Source organism: Notolepis coatsorum (genome assembly GCF_963971535.1).
Source record: "Notolepis coatsorum genome assembly, chromosome: 2".
In the NCBI taxonomy this organism is placed as follows: domain Eukaryota; kingdom Metazoa; phylum Chordata; class Actinopteri; order Aulopiformes; family Paralepididae; genus Notolepis; species Notolepis coatsorum.
Window position 1 is genome coordinate 152,737,167 of NC_140166.1, and position 24,010 is coordinate 152,761,176.

At 43.6% G+C, this 24,010-nt stretch overlaps 1 protein-coding gene across 1 annotated transcript in view; it reads right to left on the reverse strand.

Annotated features, from left to right (window-relative positions):
* Positions 1-4,907: 4,907 nt before the first annotated feature.
* rgs8 (regulator of G protein signaling 8) overlaps positions 4,908-24,010 on the reverse strand; it is a gene marked incomplete at both ends in the record, with an annotated part of 58,496 nt that continues 39,393 nt past the window's right edge. The window contains 2 exons of the mRNA XM_084308005.1: positions 4,908-5,102; positions 6,296-6,462. Of these exons, the coding sequence (XP_084164131.1) occupies positions 4,908-5,102; positions 6,296-6,462 (362 nt within the window). The remainder of the gene's footprint in view (positions 5,103-6,295; positions 6,463-24,010) is intronic.

Sequence of the window (24,010 nt, forward strand, 5' to 3'; positions counted from 1 at the left end):
TGTGCATATTATATATCTGCTGATTCGAATGCTTCATTTGAGCAACAGTGTATGTCTGCAATGAATATAATCAAATTGATCATATAATCATACCTGAGATGCCATCTTGTTATGCAAGTGTCATTACATCATCATGAAAAAACAAGGATGTTTTAATGTCTATTATGTATCTACATTTCCTTCTGTTCTCTGTAGGCCAGCATGGCATAGTTGATATCTTCTGAAACCTTTCAGAATTCCTCCTCCGATTTAAAGTGTGTTTTGTAGGCTAACATGATGGAAACCCAGGCTATACTTGCATTATTGGGACCCGGTACATCACACACGAAAGGTGAAAGGGTTAAGCTTTCTCACTCCAGAAACTATGAACATCTATGGACCATTCTTTTTTTTCTACCTTTTCTCCCCCTTTTTCCGTATTTTTTTCCCATCCCAATTCAGTCGTTATGCCAATTCCCTTCCTGGTCGTTGCACGCTTTTGCCCCCTACTGTTGGCCTGGGGAGGGAGAAGACTACCATATGTCTTCCTCCGATACATGTGGAGTCAGCCAGCCGCTTCTTTTCACCTGACAGGACTCTCACCGGGGGAGTGTAACGCGTGGGAGGATCACACTATCTCCCCCAGATCCCTTCCCTGCTGAACAGGCGCCCCGACCGACCAGTAGGAGTCGCTGTTTACAACGACCAGGATACATACCCCACCGGCTTCCCACCCGCTAACACTGCCAATTGTGTTAGTAGGGACGACTGACCAAGCCGGAAGTACCGCTGACAGCTGGATTCAATCCCAGAGTCGGTGGTGGTAGGCGAGCGCTTAGTCCGCTGCGCTACCCAGTCGCCCGCTCCTTTTGGACCATTCTGACTGACTTTCACTTAATTTTTTTTTTTTTAAAGTGTCAGTCTCAAATATAATACTTAAATTACTACTAAGCTTGAAGGAAAGTTAATAAGGAGCTAGAAAGTTGAGCAAATCTCCACCAGGCGACACACAGACGCACACAGATGCAGACAGACACACACAGACAAACACACATGTGTGACCTTCCACACGTTACACTCTCTCAGTGAGAGTCCGCGCTGCCAGGTGAAAAGAAGTGGTGGGCTGGGTACACATGTGTCGGAGGAAGCATGTGATAGTCTCCGCCCTCCCAGACCGACGGTAGGGGGTAGAGTGCCCAACGACCAGGAAGGGGATTGGGAATTGGCATAACGACTAACATTGGGAGGGGAGAAAAACGGAAAAAGAAGGGGGGGAAAAGTACTTCTCGTTGACCTATTTAAAAATGATTCCAGATCGCTGACCTGCCTGTGTGCCCAGCTTCATCCACCGCTGCCTTATAGTTAGCAAGATTAGACAGACAGACAGACAGACAGACAGACAGACAGACAGACAGACAGACAGACAGACAGACAGACAGACAGACAGACAGACAGACAGACAGACAGACAGACAGACAGACAGACAGACAGACAGACAGACAGACAGACAGACAGACAGACAGACAGACAGACAGACAGACAGACAGACAGACAGACAGACAGACAGACAGACAGACAGACAGACAGACAGACAGACAGACAGACAGACAGACAGACAGACAGACAGACAGACAGACAGACAGACAGACAGACAGACAGACAGACAGACAGACAGACAGACAGACAGACAGACAGACAGACAGACAGACAGACAGACAGACAGACAGACAGACAGACAGACAGACAGACAGACAGACAGACAGACAGACAGACAGACAGACAGACAGACAGACAGACAGACAGACAGACAGACAGACAGACAGACAGACAGACAGACAGACAGACAGACAGACAGACAGACAGACAGACAGACAGACAGACAGACAGACAGACAGACAGACAGACAGACAGACAGACAGACAGACAGACAGACAGACAGACAGACAGACAGACAGACAGACAGACAGACAGACAGACAGACAGACAGACAGACAGACAGACAGACAGACAGACAGACAGACAGACAGACAGACAGACAGACAGACAGACAGACAGACAGACAGACAGACAGACAGACAGACAGACAGACAGACAGACAGACAGACAGACAGACAGACAGACAGACAGACAGACAGACAGACAGACAGACAGACAGACAGACAGACAGACAGACAGACAGACAGACAGACAGACAGACAGACAGACAGACAGACAGACAGACAGACAGACAGACAGACAGACAGACAGACAGACAGACAGACAGACAGACAGACAGACAGACAGACAGACAGACAGACAGACAGACAGACAGACAGACAGACAGACAGACAGACAGACAGACAGACAGACAGACAGACAGACAGACAGACAGACAGACAGACAGACAGACAGACAGACAGACAGACAGACAGACAGACAGACAGACAGACAGACAGACAGACAGACAGACAGACAGACAGACAGACAGACAGACAGACAGACAGACAGACAGACAGACAGACAGACAGACAGACAGACAGACAGACAGACAGACAGACAGACAGACAGACAGACAGACAGACAGACAGACAGACAGACAGACAGACAGACAGACAGACAGACAGACAGACAGACAGACAGACAGACAGACAGACAGACAGACAGACAGACAGACAGACAGACAGACAGACAGACAGACAGACAGACAGACAGACAGACAGACAGACAGACAGACAGACAGACAGACAGACAGACAGACAGACAGACAGACAGACAGACAGACAGACAGACAGACAGACAGACAGACAGACAGACAGACAGACAGACAGACAGACAGACAGACAGACAGACAGACAGACAGACAGACAGACAGACAGACAGACAGACAGACAGACAGACAGACAGACAGACAGACAGACAGACAGACAGACAGACAGACAGACAGACAGACAGACAGACAGACAGACAGACAGACAGACAGACAGACAGACAGACAGACAGACAGACACACACACACACACACACACACACACACACACACACACACACACACACACACACACACACACCTTTGTACTCAACATAATAAACGCCTGGTGGAGATCATAACAACCTTTACATGGCAATAGTGTAATTTTAGTTTTTCCACCAGTTCTCCACATTTTGCATGAAGTCCTTCTTCCCTGAACGGATGGAACTGAAAGTGAAGGAAGCAACGCCGTTTCATAACAGCATCAACACTGACCACGCCATGAAGGCTCCCAGTGAGAACAGACTCCTCACAGGGTTGTGTGCGGATAGGCCCACATACACCTCTTAAGTGCAAACTAGCTTGACAGTTTTCAGAATAAGTGTTCACTTACAGTGCTATTCTTTGTAAACACACAGACTCTACCACAGACGGTTCGAATGACCCTGGTAAAATAGTGGTTGTTTATGTAATAACTGAAGACGAGCAGAGGTAAAGTAACATGTCCACTTCCCACCTCCGTACAAATAACACGACCGACCGAGACATGTGCTATTCGAAAATGAGTTACACGTACATGCGGTTTTATCAAAGTCGTTAGGTACAGTAGACAAAGCTGGAAACGGCCAAGCGTGTAGGCCTACCGCTCCAGTCCTTTGCAGTTTCACAGTAAATTCAGATATAGTGTAAAAGGGTTGGTGAGTTATTCAGAGGTTAACATTAACAACAGCTACCAGCCTTAATGTTGGTAAAAAAAATGAATGGGTAACACCTTATATGAATTTGTACTTGTAAAATATTTACCGGTTCTTACTGGTACTTAAAGGGGAACTATTTTACTATTTCTTTCACTATTTGGGCACTTTTACACAATTCCTGTGAGTCTATGGAACACCTCTGTAATATATATATTTTTTTTATTCATTGTTTTGTATTTCTAATCAAGTCCTCAAAAACAGCATTTTTCTACCTCAAGATCTCGAGCCGTTTTGAGCCTGGGCTCCTAAACCACTGCGCAGCGGCGTCGTCGCCTGAACATTAACATGCAGCGGTGTCTCTCTGACATCACATATCGCGCACATTTTCAAATGACTCAGTTCAGTGAGGGTGAATATTGTGAGAGGAGAATTGGAAGAATGCGCCAATATGAGAATTTTGAGACATAGATCATATTAATATAAGTTCACATAGCTAGGAAACAATGCTAAACACTCAAAAAGGCCATTTATAAGATAGTTCCCCTTTAAATGTAGGTACAGCTGCATTCACATACAGGGTAAATGTCGGGGAAATTACTCTAAATCCACAATTGTTCCTTGTGTCTTGTTTTCTTCTGCTGTACCAGTAGGAGGAGCCAGTAAATATTTTATATATGTATATATTTTTATATATATATGTACAGTATATGTATGGATTCATACGTAGTTACACCATAAGTTCAGTGCAATTACAGTGTACAACGTGGGCTGTATTATAAAGTGTTACCAAAGTATGTCAATTCTACAATAGCCACATGACAGGTACCATAGCCTGTTCTGTTCTACTCTACTCTACTATAATCGGTCCTGTCCTGTTCTAAACATACATGTTGGCAGCTAAGGGAATAGTCTGATAAATACTGAATCCTCTCGCAACTGTGGTTGGTTGGCGATACAGTTAGTTTCATTCCCTGGTGATGAAGGGCTGCCAGAGCAGAGGGCAGCCACACAGTGTGGCACCTGGTGGACCAACTCCAGTTGTAGTGCCGGTACCTTGGTCAAGGGCAGGATACACCTAGCATGCATGTCTTTTTATGGTGGAGGAAACCGGAGCACCCGGAGGAAAACCCACGCAAACACGGGGAGAACATGCAAACTCCACACAGAAAAGGCCCCCCTGCTGGGGTTCGAACCCAGGAACCTTCCCACTGTGAGGCAACAGCGCTAGCCACTGCGCCACCGTGCCGCCCCCCCCCCATGTGCGGGTCCACGCCGGACGGGGGTCAGACGGACCTCCGCTGGCTCTGTGCGTGAGTTCTGTTCAGGATGTCCTGGTACATGTTGGACCTGAGGAACCGCGGGTATGAGTCTTTCTCCATGAGGCTGTGCACCTTGGCCTGGATCTCATCCAGGCTGGTGGGGGTGGGTTCCCGCAGGCTCAGCCTGGTTCTCTCCCTGGTGCCGCAGTCAATGTTGACCTGCCGCGGGGGGAAAAGGCTGCATGTCACTGGATGTTTTACTGCATGTCACTGGCACGTCGTGTGGATTAGAATGTACGAGGAATTGCTTCGCTGCATCTGTTAAATGAAACAGTAATATCCTCATTTTGATATTAATGACAGAGGGAAGGGAATAAGGAACTGTCCACAGCTGCTGCAGCACAACTAGAGAATAGATGGATAGATTAATGATAACTTATACTGTATATATATATATATATATTAAGGCTGTCAAAAACTAAAAATTATTTAAAAAAATGTTATGCAACCTAACGTTTACATTTCCTTTTATTTATTTTTTTATTATTTTAAATGTTTTTACTAGACTTCACTCAGGTGTATTATTGATACTCTCATTGATACTATGTTTGTTTCTGACTCAAAGTGTGTGTGTGTGAGAGAGAGGGGGGGTGAGAGAGATGAGGAAGGGGCAAGAGAGAAAGAGCTGGGAGAGTGTGTGTGTGTGTGTGTGTGTGTGTGTGTGTGTGTGTGTGAGAGAGAGGGGGGGCGGGGGTGTGAGTCCTCAGCCTTTGTGTGGGTGAATGTAACAAGTTCCTAACTTTTTCTTTCCCCTATTATTTCATGCACACTTTATTCATTTTTTTAAAATTATAATTTTATTTTAAGTTATTTTGTTTAAGTTATACTCAGTGAATACTCTGTGTTCAGGAATCCACTTGAGTAAATTAATTGCCTACTGCCTCCACCGGTGTATACTTTCAGTTTCACTTCTAGAGTAGATTTTACTTCACGTGAAGCAGAGAAAGAAGACTCTAGAGCAGAGATGCCATGTTACACAACACACTCTCCACCTTCAAATCGCGCCTCAAAACCCACCTGTTAAATCCTTGATACCCAACCATTCCACCATAATCTATAATTGTTTAAATGTATTGTACACATTTATATTATGATTGCACTTATTGTATATTGTATTGTTTATTTGTTATTGTATTTATCAATGTATTTGTTACGTTTGTATGCTCAACATCATTGCAAATAAGGGCGTGTCCTCAAAGGTTTTCTTAGTTGAAATAAAGATTCACTGAATGATATATATATATTGTTTCTATTTACATATAAAGAATAAAATACATACGCACATGGACAACATGCTAGTTTACCTGCACACACACGCACACACACATGCACACAGACACACACACACACACCTCTCTGGGTGCCTGGATATCGATGAACTCCCGGTAGATCTTGTTGGCCTTCGTCACCATCTTCCCCGAGCTCTTGACTTTTTTATAATCCTCACAGGCCATCCAGAACTCAATGTTCTCGTCGCTGAACTCTGTCTTCAGGAAAGCCCGGAAGGCAGCTAAGCCATCTAGAGAGATAAAATGAAGCAGATGATTAGCGGAGCTTTGTAAAAAAAAATGCATTAAATCCACTGCACTACAGGGTTGGTTAAATAGCAGATTACATGAGGTGGGATTATTGTAATCTGAATAAATTGGTACAGTCATTTACAGTTTCTGTAAAAACACATTCAGGTACAGGTTATTTTACAGATTTAAAAAAGAGAAGTGCAAATTCTTTACCAATAAATATAAAGTGTGTTTAGGTGTTCTAAAGTGGGTAAAGTGGGTGCTGCAGTGAGTTGTTTGTTTAAAGTGAGTGTGTGCGTGTGGATGTGTGTGCTGTGAGTGCATTTGATGGTTGTGTTATTGTTCGTTGAGCATCCTGATGGCCTGGGGATAGAAGCTTCTTCTGAGTCTCTCTGTGCTTGCCATGAGACTCCGGTATCGCTTGCTTAACCGCAGCAGTTCAAAGAGGCAGTTGTTTGGGTGGCTGGAGTCTTTGATAATTCCGAGGTACTTAAAACTGTTCACTCTCTCAACCGGTGCCCCGTCGATGCTGAGGGGGCTGTAGTCACTGACCCCGACCTCCTGAAGTCCACAATCATCTCCTTTGTTTTGCTGACGTTCAGGGAGAGGCTGTTCTCTTGACACCATCCCGCTAGAACCTTGACCTCCTCCAGGTAGGCCCTCTCGTCGTTTGCAGAGATCAGGCCCAACACTACTGTGTCGTCAGCAAATTTGATGATTGTGTTGTTGTTCCGCTGTGCCACAGTCATGTGTGTACAGCGAGTAGAGGAGGGGACTCAGAACACAGCCCTGGGGGGCCCCTATGTTGAGAGTGATGGATGAGGAAGTGCAGTTGCCTGCTCTCACCACCTGGGGTCTGCCCGTCAGGAAGTCCAAGACCCACTGGCAGAGATCATAGTTCAAGCCCAGGTCCCTGAGCTTGGCTATGAGTTTGGATGGGGACTATGGTATTGAATGCTGAGCTGTAGTCGATGAACAGCATTCTCACATAGTTCCCCTGCCTCTTGTCCAGGTGTGATGCTGCTGTGTGCAGCACATGGGCTATGGCGTCCTCCGTGGACCTGTTGGGGCGGTGTGCAAATTGCAGGGGGTCCAGGTTGATGGGGAGGGAGGAGCAGATGTAGCCCTTTACTAGCTTCTCAAAGCACTTCGTGGCTATGGAGGTGAGAGCTACAGGGCGGTAGTCGTTGAGGCAAGCAGGCTTGGATTTTTTGGGTACAGGGATAATAGTGGACTTCTTCAGAGGGGTGGGGATGACAGCCTGTTCCAAGGACAGGTTACATATGTCAGTGAATACCGGAGCCAGTTGGTCGGCACAGACTTTTAGGACGCGGCCGGGGATACCGTCCGGTCCTGCTGCCTTCCTGATATTCACTGTGTAGTCAAGTTTTGTCTTTATCACCCAACACACTCACATGCGTGTGCGCACACCCACGTACACACACATACAAATACCAACACACACACACCTTCCTGGTCTCTGATGAGTGGTTCTTTTCCAGTAGCAGTCTTTTACAGCTCATTCACAAGATACATTAAATGATATGTTGTTGCCGGCGCTGCCATATATTTATCAGAAACCCCAAAGTGTTCCCGCAATTACAACAACATAAACAAATCACACAAGCCCCCCTCCCCCATCCCCAGCATCATTTCTATTTTCATCAGTCAGGATAAGTGATTGCTTCCCCCATCGATGACAACACTGAGGGAGGCCATGTTGTTCTATCGGCTGCACTGTACAACATTTGTTTTATCTTACTTGTAACAATGTTATCTCAACATTTTCAAGTACTGGAACATTTTCACATTGGCTTTTTGTTGTTGTTGTTGTTGTCAATGTTGTCAACTAAACAGGAGTGTTGTAAACATGGTGTGTAATATTCACTCTATTATTCAGTTGATACAAAAAATTTAAAAGTAAAAGCAAAAATGTCAACTTGTGATCATTTTTACAGTGTATGTGTGTGTATAAGTGTGTATAAGTGTGTGTGTGTGTGTGTGTGTGTGTGTGTGTGTGTGTGTGTGTGTGTGTGTGTGTGTGTGTGTGTGTGTGTGTGTGTGTGTGTGTGTGTGTGTGTGTGTGTGTGTGTGTGTGTGTGTGTGTGTGTGTGTGTGTATGTCTGTTTGTGTGTGTGTATGTATGTGTGTTTGTGTGTTATTTTCAGCATATCTTTCCTCTTCTAGCCAGTCCATCAGTGCGGAAGCATCAACATGAACAAACACACACACACAGACACACAGGCACATAGATTATCTTGTTTAACAGAAGCAAGAAATGTTCCAATGAATGAAAAACCAAGACAGTGTGGGTACTGCAATGCTTCTTTAATACTGTAATGGTGTGGACATTCAGTCAAAGAAATTACTGAAGACAAATTCCAAAACAATGCAATTCTTCTACAGTTTGTGATATGGATTATGTGATATATATATATATATATATATATATATATATATATATATATAGCAGGTTGGCACCTTGCTTTTCAATTTGTTCCTCACATTCACCCATTCACTCACACCGACGGCGGAGGTGGCCATTGAAGGTGCCAACCTGGGTGGCTAGGTGGTGTAGTGGGCAAGGTGCTCGCCATCAACGCTGGAGACGATGGGTTCGAATCCAGCTCTCGGCGTTGCTATCAGCTTGGCTGGTCGTTCACACTAACACAATTGGCAGTGTTAGGGGTGGGAAAGCTGATGGGTGGGTCCTGGGCGTTGTGGACAGCGACCCCTACAGTTCGGTCGGGGCGCCTGCACAGCGAGGGTAGGATCTGGAGGGAGGTAGTGTGACCTTCCACACGTTACACTCTCCCGGTGAGAATCTGCGCTGCCAGGCTGGCTGCTGGCTGGCTGCACATGCGTCGGAGAAAAGCATGTGACAGTCTCCGGCCTCCCGGACCAACAGTAGGGGGGAGTGCGCAACAACCAGGAAGGGGGTTGGGAATTGGCATAAGGAGAAAAATCGGAAAAAGGAGGGGGAAAAAGATAATAAAAAAAATAAAAATAAAAAGAAGGTGCCAACCTGCTCATCAGGAGCAGTGAGGGGTTAAATGTCTTGCTCAAGGAAACACTGCCCGGGAGGAGTGGGAATTGAACGACTGCTCTACCTCCTGAGCCACTGTCCCCCCATACCTGCATAATATTACTGTTCACATACCTGTATACATACCTGTATATAATATAGTGTAATATAGTACACTATATACAGTGTATAGTATAGTATATAGTGTAATATATACTGTAGTGTATAGTATATACTATATCTATATCTGTATATATCCCTTACCTACTCTTATAGTTATACCACTTAAGTATGACTTACTTAATAGTTTTTTACATCTGTATCACTGTACATAATAATACTGTAACACATTAGCATTATTACTTAGTAGTACTAATTTATATACAGTATATATATATTCCAGTTTATATATTGTTAATTTGTATATTGTTAATGCATTTTACTGTTACATTTCCACTCTGGTTAGACGTCGACTTCTTATACCGTATGACAATACCGTTGAATCTAATCCAATTTGATGTATACTTTCTGTCTTACACACGGCGTGTGAATGAGAACAAGCCGGGGCGAGCCATGTAGAGCGAGAGAACCTTGGCGCTGAAGGGCATTATGTGAAAAGTCAAGTGTAAATACATTTACGGGGCAGATTGCAAACGGCAACGGTGTGACAGTTGTGCCTTTTAAATTGGATGACAGTGGTCCTCAGAAATCCAATCAAAGGCAATCTGAAGGCGAGAGCGATGTCCCTGCCGCACCGCGGAACACACTGTACTGTTCTCATGGTGCTCTACTGCGTACACAGGGGGGGGGGGGGGGGGGGGGGGGGGGTCATAAAGAGACATACTCCTTACTACTCCTCACCTTCAAAGCCCTCCATAGCCTGTGATAGCCTTAGCCTTCTCTCGCCCCTGATTGATGTTTGTTACTGTTGCTCTTAGCCCCTTTCGTGACTGTGATGCACGCCAACAAGGTTTGGCCATGTGAATCCACAGTCACTTTCTCCTCAATAGCAAACCAAGCAATGTTGAGCATGAAGGACTGGTTCTGGCCGAACCGTTCATTATACAAGTATCACAGAGAAATTTCAAAGGTACTCACAGTTGCACGAGGGTTTCGGACAAAAATACGGGATGGTTTGAAATCTCTGCGTTGCTAATAAACATTTTAAATAATTTTTATAAACATGTAAACATCACAGAGGTCAGTGTTGCATCAAAATGGCTTACTCTCTTCTTCCGCTTTGTGACATGCCGGAGCGCTGTGATTGCTGGGCGCACCAGGCATGTCACAAAGCAGAAGAAGAGAAGAAGCTAATCACAGCGCTGTGATACTTGTATAATGAACGGTTCGGCCAGAACCAGTCCTTCATGCTCAACATTGCTTGGTTTGCTATTGAGGAGCAAGTGACTGTGGTTTCACATGGCCAAACCTTGTTGGCGTGCATCACAGTCACAAAAGGGGCTATGTTGCTCTATGTTTCTGTGTTATCTCATGCTGCTTTCCCCTGTTTCCCCCATGGTTTTATGTTCCTTTTTATTTCTTTTTTTACTATGTTACTCTGCCTACTGTCAGCGACTTCGGGTCCATGAGAAGCGCTACATAAATAAAATGAATTATTATTATTATTATTATTATTATTATTATTATTATTATTATTATTATTATTATTATTATTATTATTATTATTATTATTATTATTATTATTATTATTATTATTATTATTATTATTATTATTATTATTATTATTATTATTATTATTATTATTATTATTATTATTATTATTATTATTATTATTATTATTATTATTATTATTATTATTATATATGCGAGGTAGGCCTGTCCCCGACTAAGGATTTGTATAGTCGACTTTGATTGGCCGACATTTGCCGATAGTCGACGGGGGGGGGGGGGGTTCATTCTATTTGGGCTGTGGGGGTGCTTAATGTCTGAAGAAGTCGACTGAAGGCTTCTTGTCCTCTGCGAAAGCATGCAATTGGTCCACTGATGGATACATCTTGATATGTCTAGTGTGTGAAATCCTCTTTCAGTGCCTCTGTGCCCGTTTTTTAGCCTTGCTGGTATGTGCGCCATTAGCGTTACCCACGCTTCTAGGCCTCTTTGCTTTTGGAAAGAATGATTAAATTCTTTTTTAAATTTTTTATTATAAAATAATTATTTTAATGATGATAAGATTATAATATCGGGGTCAGCCCTAATGCGAGGTGTAGCCCTGCCATTGACCTTGGCCCAAGGTGCCAGTACTACAGCTGGAGTTGGTCCACAGGGAGCCATGCTGTGTCGGCCGCCATGCCGCTCCTAGATAGTTAGGAGGGGTCAAATGCAGCATATTTTAAGTTTTTTTAATATTATAAATATATTTTGTTTTTAAGAATTGTAAAGGATAGGCAAAAAATAAGCATGTGCTTCCTTTTTTCGGTCATTGAGTTGAGATTTTGTATGTGAGCTTACTTTGAATATGTACATTTGTGATTTTTTCTTTTTGTAAGTCCACACAAGTGTGTTTTTGATTTGTTGTAAACAAAGACTGAAATTAACTATTCATTCATTCATTCAAGCTCTGTGGCACCGCTGGCCTCATCTTCATTGTGGTGGAAAATGTTTGTCATTATACAGGCTGTATTACAATAAGTATTCTATCCTATTGTCCATGTGTTGTGGGTCACACGATGTGTGTTCCTACAGAGCCATAACATATACTGTATGGTTGTGGGAACTATTCTGTTTTCCTTCCAGGATAGCCATAACATAGTCGTATTATTGAGTATTCTAACCACCATCTTATTATTTTTTATCTCTGATCTCTAATTTTCACATCATATATCGATAAATAAACAGAATAATTACACCAGGCATTAAAAAAAAAAAAACATACCTTTTAGTAATAGATTAGTACTAACCGGTGCTTACTAACGCTTACTAACGGCTATTTCTGACCGCTATTTCTGACCGAAATAGTCAACCTTTCTTTTTTATAATGGAAGATTCTTATTCACAGGAATTTTGTCCATTTTTCACACGCTGTAATATGGTGTCTAAAATTTATATAAATATGATGAATATGGATATGAATATGAATTTTTTCAATAAAAACAGACTTGGTATCAAACGAACACAAATATAAGTGGTTAAAATTCGGAAATATTTGTAATTTGTTACAGATATCTTGAGATTGGGCTATTAATGTTAATCATGGGGCATTTTATTTATTTTTTAAATAGTAAACAGTTAAAATTATATGGCTTTAAACATGATGTATCATTTCATCTCTTAAGCCCAGTGAGTGTCAAAATCCTTAGGAAGCCACAAGGGTTAAGAACATTTCATGAATGAGGCCCAATGTCTTTAGTGGAGACTGTATCACAGTATGTGTGTGTGTACGTGTGTGCGCATGTGTGTGTGAGGGTTTATTTTTACAAGGATATACACAACCGCAATGATCTAATATTGCAAGTACAATACATTGAGTCACAGTATTTTCAGCTAATAATCTTAGCTTCTCAGTATCTGTCCTCAGAGCAGCAGGTTGGTAATATAATAATAATATAATAATTAATAATATTAATAACATTATACACCGGGCTCAGGGCCACTTCTCTGCACTGTCGGCATCAGCGATCAAACCGGCCAACCCTTCGATTAACAGGTGGCCTCCCTGACCAGCCAACCTGCTGTGCTGTGCGTGGGTGGGTGGATGGGGATGTTGCTGTAACTCACTCTACTGCAATGATGATGCAACACGTTCTTGATATTTACTGATTGGATTTATTTCAGTCCGAAAAGAACCGCTTTAGTCCGAACCGTGAAAACTGTGAACACATACAGGAAATACAATAAATCACAGGTCAAACCATAACAACATACATATTATCTCTACTTGTCTCGGAGTTGCGCCGGTCTTTGCAATGTTGTTAACCCACTGAACATAACCTACAAGCACATTACGGCCGTCAATCATGGCTGCGTAGCAAGCCTTTAGCTAGCGCCCGAGCTACATGGCCGGCCTATACATAATGACACACCTTTACGAGCCCAAACGTACCTTGTTGGCTGCATGCAATACGAGAGGAAATTAGGGACTGGCTGGTGTCTGTGGCTCCTTGCGGCTGTGGTGGCGATGGGAAGGAACAAACTCTTCTTCTTCTTCTTCTTCTTCTTTAGAATTTCCGGCAGTGTAGACGCATCGTGGCGTATTACTGCCCTCCGCAATTCTTTTGATGAGCTCTTCTTCTTCTTCTTCTTCTTCTTCTTCTTCTTCTTCTTCTTCTTCTTCTTCTTCTTCTTCTTCTTCTTCTTCTTCTTCTTCTTCTTCTTCTTCTTCTTCTTCTTCTTCTTCTTCTTCTTCTTCTTCTTCTTCTTCTTCTTCTTCTTCTTTCTTCTTTTGAATTTCCCGCAGGCGTATTACTGCCCTCCTCAGTTCTTATACTACGCTAGTGGTGTGCCATAGTTAGGCCTCTGGTAAACCAACTTTTGATTGTTTACCCTCTTCTTCTTCTCATCTTCAAAACACACTATCTCCTTCTTCTCTGCTCCTCTTGCCTGTCCAATACTAATAAATACAATAACGCTATATCCTCTGGTACAACTCTGAAGCATGCAGAAATGTCAGCACTGCCTCTGTGATCAGCTGGTGGTTCTCATTATCCATGCCAAAGAAAGATTTAAGAGAGAAGGAAGAGACTCCCAACTCTACCAGACTTTTATAAAAGATTTCCCTCTCTGTTCAACCCACAGTGTCCCAGCCTCAATCTACACATCTTCACCCTATCACTCCTCGACCCATATCCATTCACCTTGATTTTGACCCGAGGCTGCAGAGAGAAATAGTGCCTTCCCTTGGTCCCCCTTTCCCACTCAGCCTGCCACTCAGCCTCAACTCCTTTCTTTATCTTCTCTCTAAGTTCTACTCTTCCCATTGAAATGCCTATCTCTTCCTCCCTTCCCAGGCTCTGTTTGGCAAGGGAGTCAGCCATCTCATTTCCCGCAATCCCAGCGTGCCCCGGGACCCAACAAAACTCCACTGACCAGCCTGCCTTCGCAATCCTATATAAAACCAACATTATTTCCTGAATGAGATCAGGGCGAGCTTTAGACCCTGTCGACTCTCCCTATATATAGCTCCCTGCGAGCAGTTCTAGAAGGTTCTGCTATGACATCACTGTGACATCATCAAGCATCAAGACCGTTCCATAACGTTCTAGCCTGTTCTAGCCGGTACTACTATGACATCACTGTGACATCATCAAGCATCAAGACCGTTCCAGAATGTTCTAGCCTGTTCTAGCCGGTTGTATCATACTTACGCTTAACTTGAATTAAACTGGGACACGGAGGCAACATAATCATCATTGTATATGATTCTTACTATAACTTAGAGACAATAACTGCCAACATACTGCCTAGAACGTAAAACAATAACTACAATAACTATGGTTCTTGGCCTCCACAGGACGAATCACCTCAGCCTGCGCCTGGAGGGAGAGAGAACGATAGAGAAAGATAGAGATATAGAGAAAGATAAAGATATAGAGAAAGATAAGAGGGCGCAAGAGACTTCATTCTGCTTCCACCAGCGTCACCGTCTTATGGATGGGCCTCTCCAGGTGGACTGGTGTGGAGATGCGCTTTCCTTTCTTATCAAGGTTGGAGTCGCTGATAAGCAACTTAAGTCTTCGCACTCTCCCATCTCTCCCTGGGTACACCTCGATAACCTTCGCCATCCTCCACTGGTTACGTGGTGTGGCATCATTCTGTAGGAGTACAATGTCATCGACCCTTGCGTTCCTACGATCCTTGGTCCACTTCTGTCTCTGTTGGAGTGTCGTGAGGTACTCCTTCTTCCATCTTGTCCAGAAGTGGTTGGCTAAGAGTTGCACTCGCCGCCATCTTTTGCGGAGGTACAGATATTCCTTGACGAACCTTCCGGGCGGTGGAGCGAGGATTGTGGACTTCATGGTCAGGATGTGGTTTGGTGTCAGAGGCTCTGGACTAGATGCATCATTGAGGCAATCAGAGGTCGGCTGTTTACCACCGCCATGACTTCATATAGGAACGTTTGTAGAGACGAGCAGTCAAGTTGTGTGGCTGACTGCGCTAGAATGGCCGTCAAGACACTTCTGATGGTGCGTATTTGTCTTTCCCAGGCACCCCCCAAATGACTTGCCGCGGGGGTGTTCAGGATGAACTCGCATCCAAGTTCCTTGCACTCTTCCGGATCCATCTCTTTAAGTGCTTTAGCGAACTCGCCTCGTGCTCTGACGAAGTTTGTTCCTTGATCGCTTCTTATCTGGCGTACATTTCCCTGAATGGCGATGAAAGAACGCAGCGCGTTAATAAAGGCATCCGTGGTCAAGTCATCGAGCATTTCAATGTGAACCGCTCTGGAACACATGCAGGTAAGTAACAATCCGTAACGCTTTAGCTCTTTCCTTCCTTCCTTTACGTAGAATGGTCCAAAGCAGTCCATCCCGCAGTAGGTGAATGGCGGAGCTGTTTCCATTCGTTCCTCCGGGAGGTCTGCCATTCTTTGCTGTTCCGTGCATCTTCGGAACTTCCTGCACGTAGTGCACTTGTAGATATGGGATGATACTGCCTTGCTGCAGCCTAGTATCCATGTGCCATTGGATCGGAGTGCATTCATGGTCATCCCTCGTCCCTGATGGTGCACTCTCTCATGATAGTGCTTGACGAGTAACCCAGACACATGACTGTCCTTTGGAAGGACCGCTGGATGCTTCACCTGTGGCTGTAAGGCGGCATGCGTTAGGCGACCTCCAACTCTGAGGACGCCTTGGTCATCCAGGAATGGACCTAACCGGTGCAGATTAGTGGCTCTGCCCTTGACTGGTGTCTCCTGGTGACTCTGGAGTAACTGTATGTCTTGTGAAAAGGTTGCTTCTTGCACCATCTTGATTATGGTCAGCTCCGCTTCTCTCCTTTCCTCTAAACTGGTGGCTTCACAGGACTTTGGCTGGCGACCTTTCATTTCTTTCACATGGCGCTGAAGTCTGGCAATAGCTTTCACCATTCTGGACTAGTCTGAGAACTTGTGTAAGCACTCTAGCAGCGGCCAGACTTTTTTCACCCGTGTGGTGAGCACATGGGCCTTCTTAAGTTCAGGGTCGTCACCTGCGATCTCTCCCACCTTGTCTTCTCCACTTGGTAACTCTTTCTGCCAAAGAAAGTCTGGGCCGGGGACCCAGTTAGAGGCTATCAGTGTCTCTGTTGTGAGACCTCTTGAGGCATGGTCGGCTGGATCCTCTTCCGACGCCACATACCTCCATTGTGTGGACTCTGTGCTTTGCTTGATGCGTTCCACGCGATTTGCTACAAACACGTGAAACCGTCTGGCTTCGTTATTGATGTACCCCAGGACAACCCTTGAATCAGTCCAGAAGATTTCTTGCATGCACTCTACTTCCAGTTTTTTCTTGAGCATATCACTGGTGCGGACGGCTAACACTGCTGCTGACAGCTCGAGCCTGTGTATGGTTGTGTCTCTCTCTCTCTCACTCGGTGTGTTGCATCGTGCAGTTTGTGATGTGTGTACTAAGCTTATAGAGTTCGATTCAAATAAGGCAAAACTGCAAATCTGCATGTCGTGCTTGAAAAATTAACCTGGCTTTAAGCTTGTTTATCAGGTTCCAGGGGTGTTTTATGCATTTTCCCTGTTACTGCCAGGTGTACGACTGTACAGGTGCATTGCCACTAAGCCTCGGGCAGCGCTATTATTTAAGAATACGTTGACTGTATCATATGCCCAGCCACGGGCAGCGCTATTATTTAAGAATATGTTGACTGTATCATTATGCCCAGCCTTGGGCAGCGCTACTATTTAAGAATATGTTGACTGTATGCCCAGCCTCTGGCAGCGCTATTATTTAAGAATATGTTGACTGTAAAAAAAAAACTTTTAAAACTCGCACAGGGCCTCGCATTTCTCCCAGACGGCACTGTGTGTGTGTGTGTGTGTGTGTGTGTGTGTGTGTGTGTGTGTGTGTGTGTGTGTGTGTGTGTGTGTGTGCGTGCGTGCGTGCGTGCGTGCGTGCGTGCGTGCGTGCGTGCGTGCGTGCGTGCGTGCGTGCGTGCGTGTTTGTGTGTGTGTTGGTCCAATGGGAAGGTCACAGAGAAATGTGTAATGTGTGCCACCGTTCGGTAAGAGGTCCTCAATAACCGGCAATGGGCTTCTTACATAAGTGCAACGTGCATGACAGTTGGAAGTAGGCTTAGCATGTGGAAGAGAAGAGAATGAAATGTTATGTCATAATATCAGAGCTGCTTGGTCCCTGATTATAGTAGGACGTTAATAGAATTGTAGTGATAAGTCCTTAGAAAGAAGGAGGTCAGATATACCACCATAAATGTTCAGTTGCTATTGCATGCACTTATCTGTGTTTCATTACACATATGTGTGCATGCCTACCAACTGTCACGCCTGTTTTACTGCAACACTACTATCACCAACATCTAAGAAGGGAGATCCCCCCTTGAACGGCCCTTATTTTTAAAAAAAAATTGCGTTTATTGCTTTTCCTGGTCAGACATGACCGACAGATGCAGTGAGGGTGAAACGGGAGAGAGAGAGCAGGGGAAGACATTCGGCAAATAATGGCGGGTCCGGGAATCGAACTCGGGTCGGCCGATCCGCGACGCAGCGCGGTACATGGTGTGCTACTTGAGCGCCCCGAACGGCCCTTCTAAGTTTTCTCTCCTCCACATTCCCTGTGGTGCATTCTTTCCTATTGCTAGGTTTTAGTGAGTTTTTCCTTACCTTCGCGTGGGGTATGTCTGGGAGTGTTGCATTCATTTATCAAAAAAAAATTGGACTTCATAGTGTTTTTGGTCTGTTCTTGATTTATTGTGATGTTTCTTCTTGACTTGTTTAATGAAGACGTGTCCGGCCCATGGGGACATTAACGTGTGTTGACGGTCGTTACAAATACATTTGATTTGATTTGATTTGACCAGCAAAGTCAAATCTCTTCCCACTACTGTCTGCTCTTTTTATTTATTTATTTTATTCTTTTTATTTTTTTATTGCTCTGTATCAGTAAAGATTTCTTTCTTCGGAAATGAGTTTGAAAGTATAATTGTAGTAAATTAAGTGTGTTATAAGCTTCAGTTCTACCCATGTACTTTTCTGAGACTACCGGTATACATGTATTTTAATACTTCATACGTGCTTTCATGTACTAATTCAAAGTACACGTTTGTATGCTTGTCATTTTGTCATTACACAAATATGCTGTAAGTGTCATCAAAGTACACATAAAAAAACAACAATACATGAAAAGTATAATGTCAATATATTTAAGTACATCTTAAGGATGACTTTTAACACACTAAGGAAGCACAACTTGTGGTTTTAACACAACTTTAGTATACTTTCTGAATGTGTAAAAAAGTATACAAAAGTATGCATACCCTCAGAAAATATTCACTTTCTTTTACCTGTGGAAAACTAGGCTTCTTACACAATGGTGCCGTTTTATAATAGAACAGGTGTTACGTGTTACGTGTGTTTCATCTATCAAGTCGTCTGTCATAACCACCACCTGGCTACTGTGTTCTTTGAGTACAGTCATTTAGAATGAAGCCTCCGCATTAAAACCCACAATTGTACGGATCTAACACGACAAACACACAGCGAGCAACTTCATTGGCGGATGGTTCTATTGCGACTGTTGTGAGTGGCCAATTATGTATCTCTGGTGATTTGCAGGAGCTTTAACCAAGGAAGCTCATTTCTGTCGTCTTTCAAATAAAGGTTTTGTAACTCCTGCTGTAATCGTCTTCTCTTCTATCTCGATAAGACGTACCATGTGACGTACCATGTGACGTACCATGTGAGGTACCACATAATGTCAGCGGTTCTGCTTGCGGCCAGGTGAAACGTTTATTCATGGCACTGTCTTCATGCCGGTAGGGAAACAGCGTGGCATTGAAATCCGTGTTGACGCACAATGATCACCCAAAGTGGGGCAGTGGGCAACTATTTTGTGGGAGCGACAAACTAGTAGTAGATCATCGTAATAGATGAGCTTCCCAAGTCGCTTGGCTATTCTCGGTCCTCGCTCTGCGATGATAGAACGAACTTCTCACCACGGTCAGAACATCCTGCCCAATTTTCTTACTGTTATGTACATTGCTAATATGTCTATATTACTATCTGCTATGCTATTATGCCTACTGTGATGTGGGGATGGCTGGTTTAAGCAGCCACACCTGCCCTGGGTCAAGCTGATCAGAAAGAAAATATTTTTACGAGTAGCCTAAGTAAAAAGTAAGTAAAGAGGAATAATCAATATATATACAATACAATACAGAGTAAAATGAGTAACAGTGAGGTACAATGCAGACATGAGGTACAAAACTTAGGGTAAGGTGCAAATGCAAATGAGGTATGAATTGTACTATGTAAGGTATAACGGTATCTACTGTGTACTATGCTAATATGTCTATACTACTATCTACTACCTACTATGCTACTATGCCTATATTAGTATCTACTGTGCACTATGCTAATATGTCTATACTACTACTATCTACTGTGTAGCTACTATGCTAATATGCCTATATTATAGGGGTGTAACAGTACACTAAAAACCACGGTTTGGTACGTACCTCGGTTTTGAATTCACAGTGGGGGAAAGTTTGGCTTTCCATGTTCCACTTAGGGGTGATGTAGTGTACAGTAACTAATTGTACTTGTAGGGCTGTCAACGAATATTCTATATTGAAATGAATAATCGACTTGTTAAAAAAACATAATAAAAATAATTATATTAGATTGTGAAAAAAACAGCCCCCGGTGGGCGATCGTTAGTGGTTAACATACCGTTGTATTCGTTCGGTACACAGCCGTACTGAACCTAAGGTCCATTACTGAAATGGTTCGGTACGGATATGTGTACCTTTACACCCCTACTATATTACTATCTACTATGTACTATGCTACTGTGCCTTTACTACTATCTACTATGTTACTATGTACTACTACCTACTCTGCTAATATGCCTATATTACTACATACTATGCTACTATGTCTATACTACTATCTACTATGTACTATGCTACTATGTGTACACTGTTTCTACAATCACACATTTTGAAGTTCATTATATGGTAAACTTTAAAATGTAAAAAGCAAGAAATAATCAATTACCGGTAAATGTAAGAAGCTAATTTCTGGATAAAGAGGGGGGATACAACCTCAGAGGACCATTGAACTTCAAAAAACCTGCGATGAGGGCGGCTGGGTGGCGCAGCGGACATTGCACTCGTCACCAACGCATGAGACACCGGTATCGAATCCGGCTGTAGGTGTTGCCTCCGGCTTGGACCGGCCGCCATACTAACTCAATTGGCATAGTTAGCGGGTGGGAAGTCGATGGGTGGTAATCTGGACGTTGTAAACAGCGACTCCTACAGGTCGGTTGGGGCGCCTGCACAGCAGAGACAGGAAAATGGCGGGGGCAGTGTGAGCCTCCTACACGTTACTCCTCGCCAAATGAGCAAGTGAAAAGATGTGACTGGCTGCCTACACATGTATCGGAGGGGACATGCGATGGGCTTCTATCCTCCCTACAACCGGCCAGTGGGGGGCACATGCCAGCAACGATCAAGACAGGGGAGGGGAGAATTGGCAGGGCTAAATTGGGATGGGAGAAAAATTGAAAAAAAGGAGAAAAAGTGGATAAAAAAAAAAAAAAAAACCTGCGATGAAAACCAACCTGAAAATAATGTGTATCTCCTGTGGAATGGGCAAGACTAGAGGATGAACAAAAATATTGTGAAAACATAAATCAATTCAAATCTAGACTAAAAAAATCTATTTTTGATAGGTACAGAAGGGAAGAAGAGCTTTAATTGCATATTAATAAAAATAATATGTATGATACTGTATTGTATGTTATATCATATTACATTATATAATCATATTATAATTAATTTGTATATTATATTGAACTATATTTGCAGTATATACTATTATATTATGGTACTATTATATATTGTATCATGTACTATATATCTCATATCACATTATATATGTGCTGTATACACTATTATGTACTATATACTATTATATATACTATTATATACTGCAGGTATACTATGCTGTAATGTGTACTGTAATGTGTACTGTAATGCGTACTATATGTGTGTACTGTAATGTGTACTATATGTATGTACTATGTATGTATGTAAATAACAATTTTAATAAAAAAACGAAATGTAAGTCTTCAGGGGTAGGGCCCGACAAGCCTAGTGCTTCTCCCTAGCCATTTTCGGACAATTGGACAATGCTGCAATAGCAGCTGGTAAAACATTGGCGATTTATGGAATGATCGTTGTTATGTGTCCAAAGCCTGAAATAAAAAATAACTGAACTGAACTGAACTATGCTACTACTGTATGTCTTTATTACTATCTACTATGTGTAGAAGGGTGGATTATCCCTGCTTGTGGGAGTAGTAGTACACAGACACTGGGTAGTAGGATACTATAGTATTGGACCTATATGTACCCCCGTCTTTGGCCCGGAACGTCGTTCTGGAGGGCTTGCAGCTGGAGTGGATGGGGCCCAGGATTTACTAACCTGGGGACTGGTACTCTGGTCTCCCTCGCCTTCCAAGGCGGTCAGCAGTAGCTCCCCACACACCCTCACTCCCCCCAGTACCTCCGACAGCCCTCCCACACCCAGTGACTGTCAGTTCAATAGTATTATTGGGCTTCCCTTTAAGCAGTACCCTTCCTTGACCACCTGTATAGACCCTTCAAATGCTATTCTGTAAATGGGGTGTAAGGGTTAAATAATTATGCAGTCACAATATTTACCCAGGGGTTAGAATAGCAAATGGACCTTGAAGAAACAGACACACACAATGATCCCGATCAAGTCTATTTTTACTGAAGCCTGGGCATGTTATCCATTACAATGTTATTCCTTAATACATGGCACTGGGTGCTCTTGTTATCATAATGTAGGGGAAGCTCTTCCCACCATAGGCACAGAGTGCTCAATACATTAAAACACCCGCCTGTACTAGGGGAACCCAGGCATAAAATGTAGACACATTGGGAATTCAAGAACCAAATAATCAAATAAACAAATAACAAAATAAAACCAAGTAAATATGGGCCCACGTTACCAAAAGAAAACCTAACCTAAGCTAACCTCGGGGTACCCCTTAGACACTGGTTGTTAGCGTTCACTTCAATGGACGTTGCTGTTGATACACGTGGTACTGTTAGTACTTAGCCAAGATGGCGGACCCACTCTTGTCACCGCTCGTCCGGGTGACAAGATGGAGTCTGCGATCCCGCGAGCACAGCCAGCAGGCTGGGCGGACAGCAGGCAGTGGTTAGCTGGAGGAGTTTGCTGTATGGCGTCCTCTGCTGGTGGGAAGAGGCGTCCTCTGTACCGTCTGGGAAACGTCCACCGCTGCTGTTGCTGGCTTGCTTCTGTCGCGCAAGCTAATACTGTGACTACCCTAAACACAGCTAAGCTTTGGGTCTCGACGCACCCTCCTGCTATATCGGTTACACTGCTAACGCAACGTGGCTGGCTATACCACCGGTCTCTTCAGCGCCGCGCGCCTGGTAGTCTACTCAAGTCAGATGGAGCCGTTAGCAGCATACTACTATACCGCACATAGTAACTACTATAACCCGATAACGTTAGACTTTAGTCTCGTTAGCTCTAGACGTTAGTCCTTTGGTTCGGTTTCTCTTACTCACACACTATCGCTGATACTTCTAGGATAACCCGTCACTAGCAAGTATTTCGCATCACCCGCCGCTCGCTCCGACGGGGCTCTCCTTCATTAACTTCTTCAACGGGGCTATTCCAAAGCACACGCCCGTTGTGGCTGCGACTGTTCACGGCCAAGTCCAATGCCGAAGAGAGCTTCCTGCTCCCCTTGCCTCCAGGTAACTCCCTCTTCCTCGTTGCTTGCTTCTCTCCACTGCTCCACCTGCCACCACTGCCACTCCGCCCCCTGCTGGCAACCTCCACTGGTCCCACTCAAGGACCGCTCCAGAAAGGGAAAAAGGGCTCAATGTTATTGTTAGTAGTCCATACTGCAGCCGGAGGAGAGTAGCACCTCACCTCGTCGTTAGACTGGGTGAGCTATCCAAAGGAACACTGTTAGGCTATCCAAAGGAACACTGTTAATCACACGTTATACACACACAGGGAAAGTAACAGTTAGTTAGCACTACTGAATACTTTGTAGAATATTCAGGGTGCTACATATGTACTATGTACTATGCTACTATGTCTATATTACTATCTACTATGTACTATGCTACTATGTCTATATTACTATCTACTATGCTACTATGTCTATATTACTATGTACTATGCTACTATGTCTATACTACTGTATCTACTATGTGCTATGTACTATGCTACTATGTCTATATTACTATCTACTATGCTAATATCAAGTTTCAAGTTTCAAGTTTCTTTAATAGTTGTCATACAGAAGTACAGAATACTT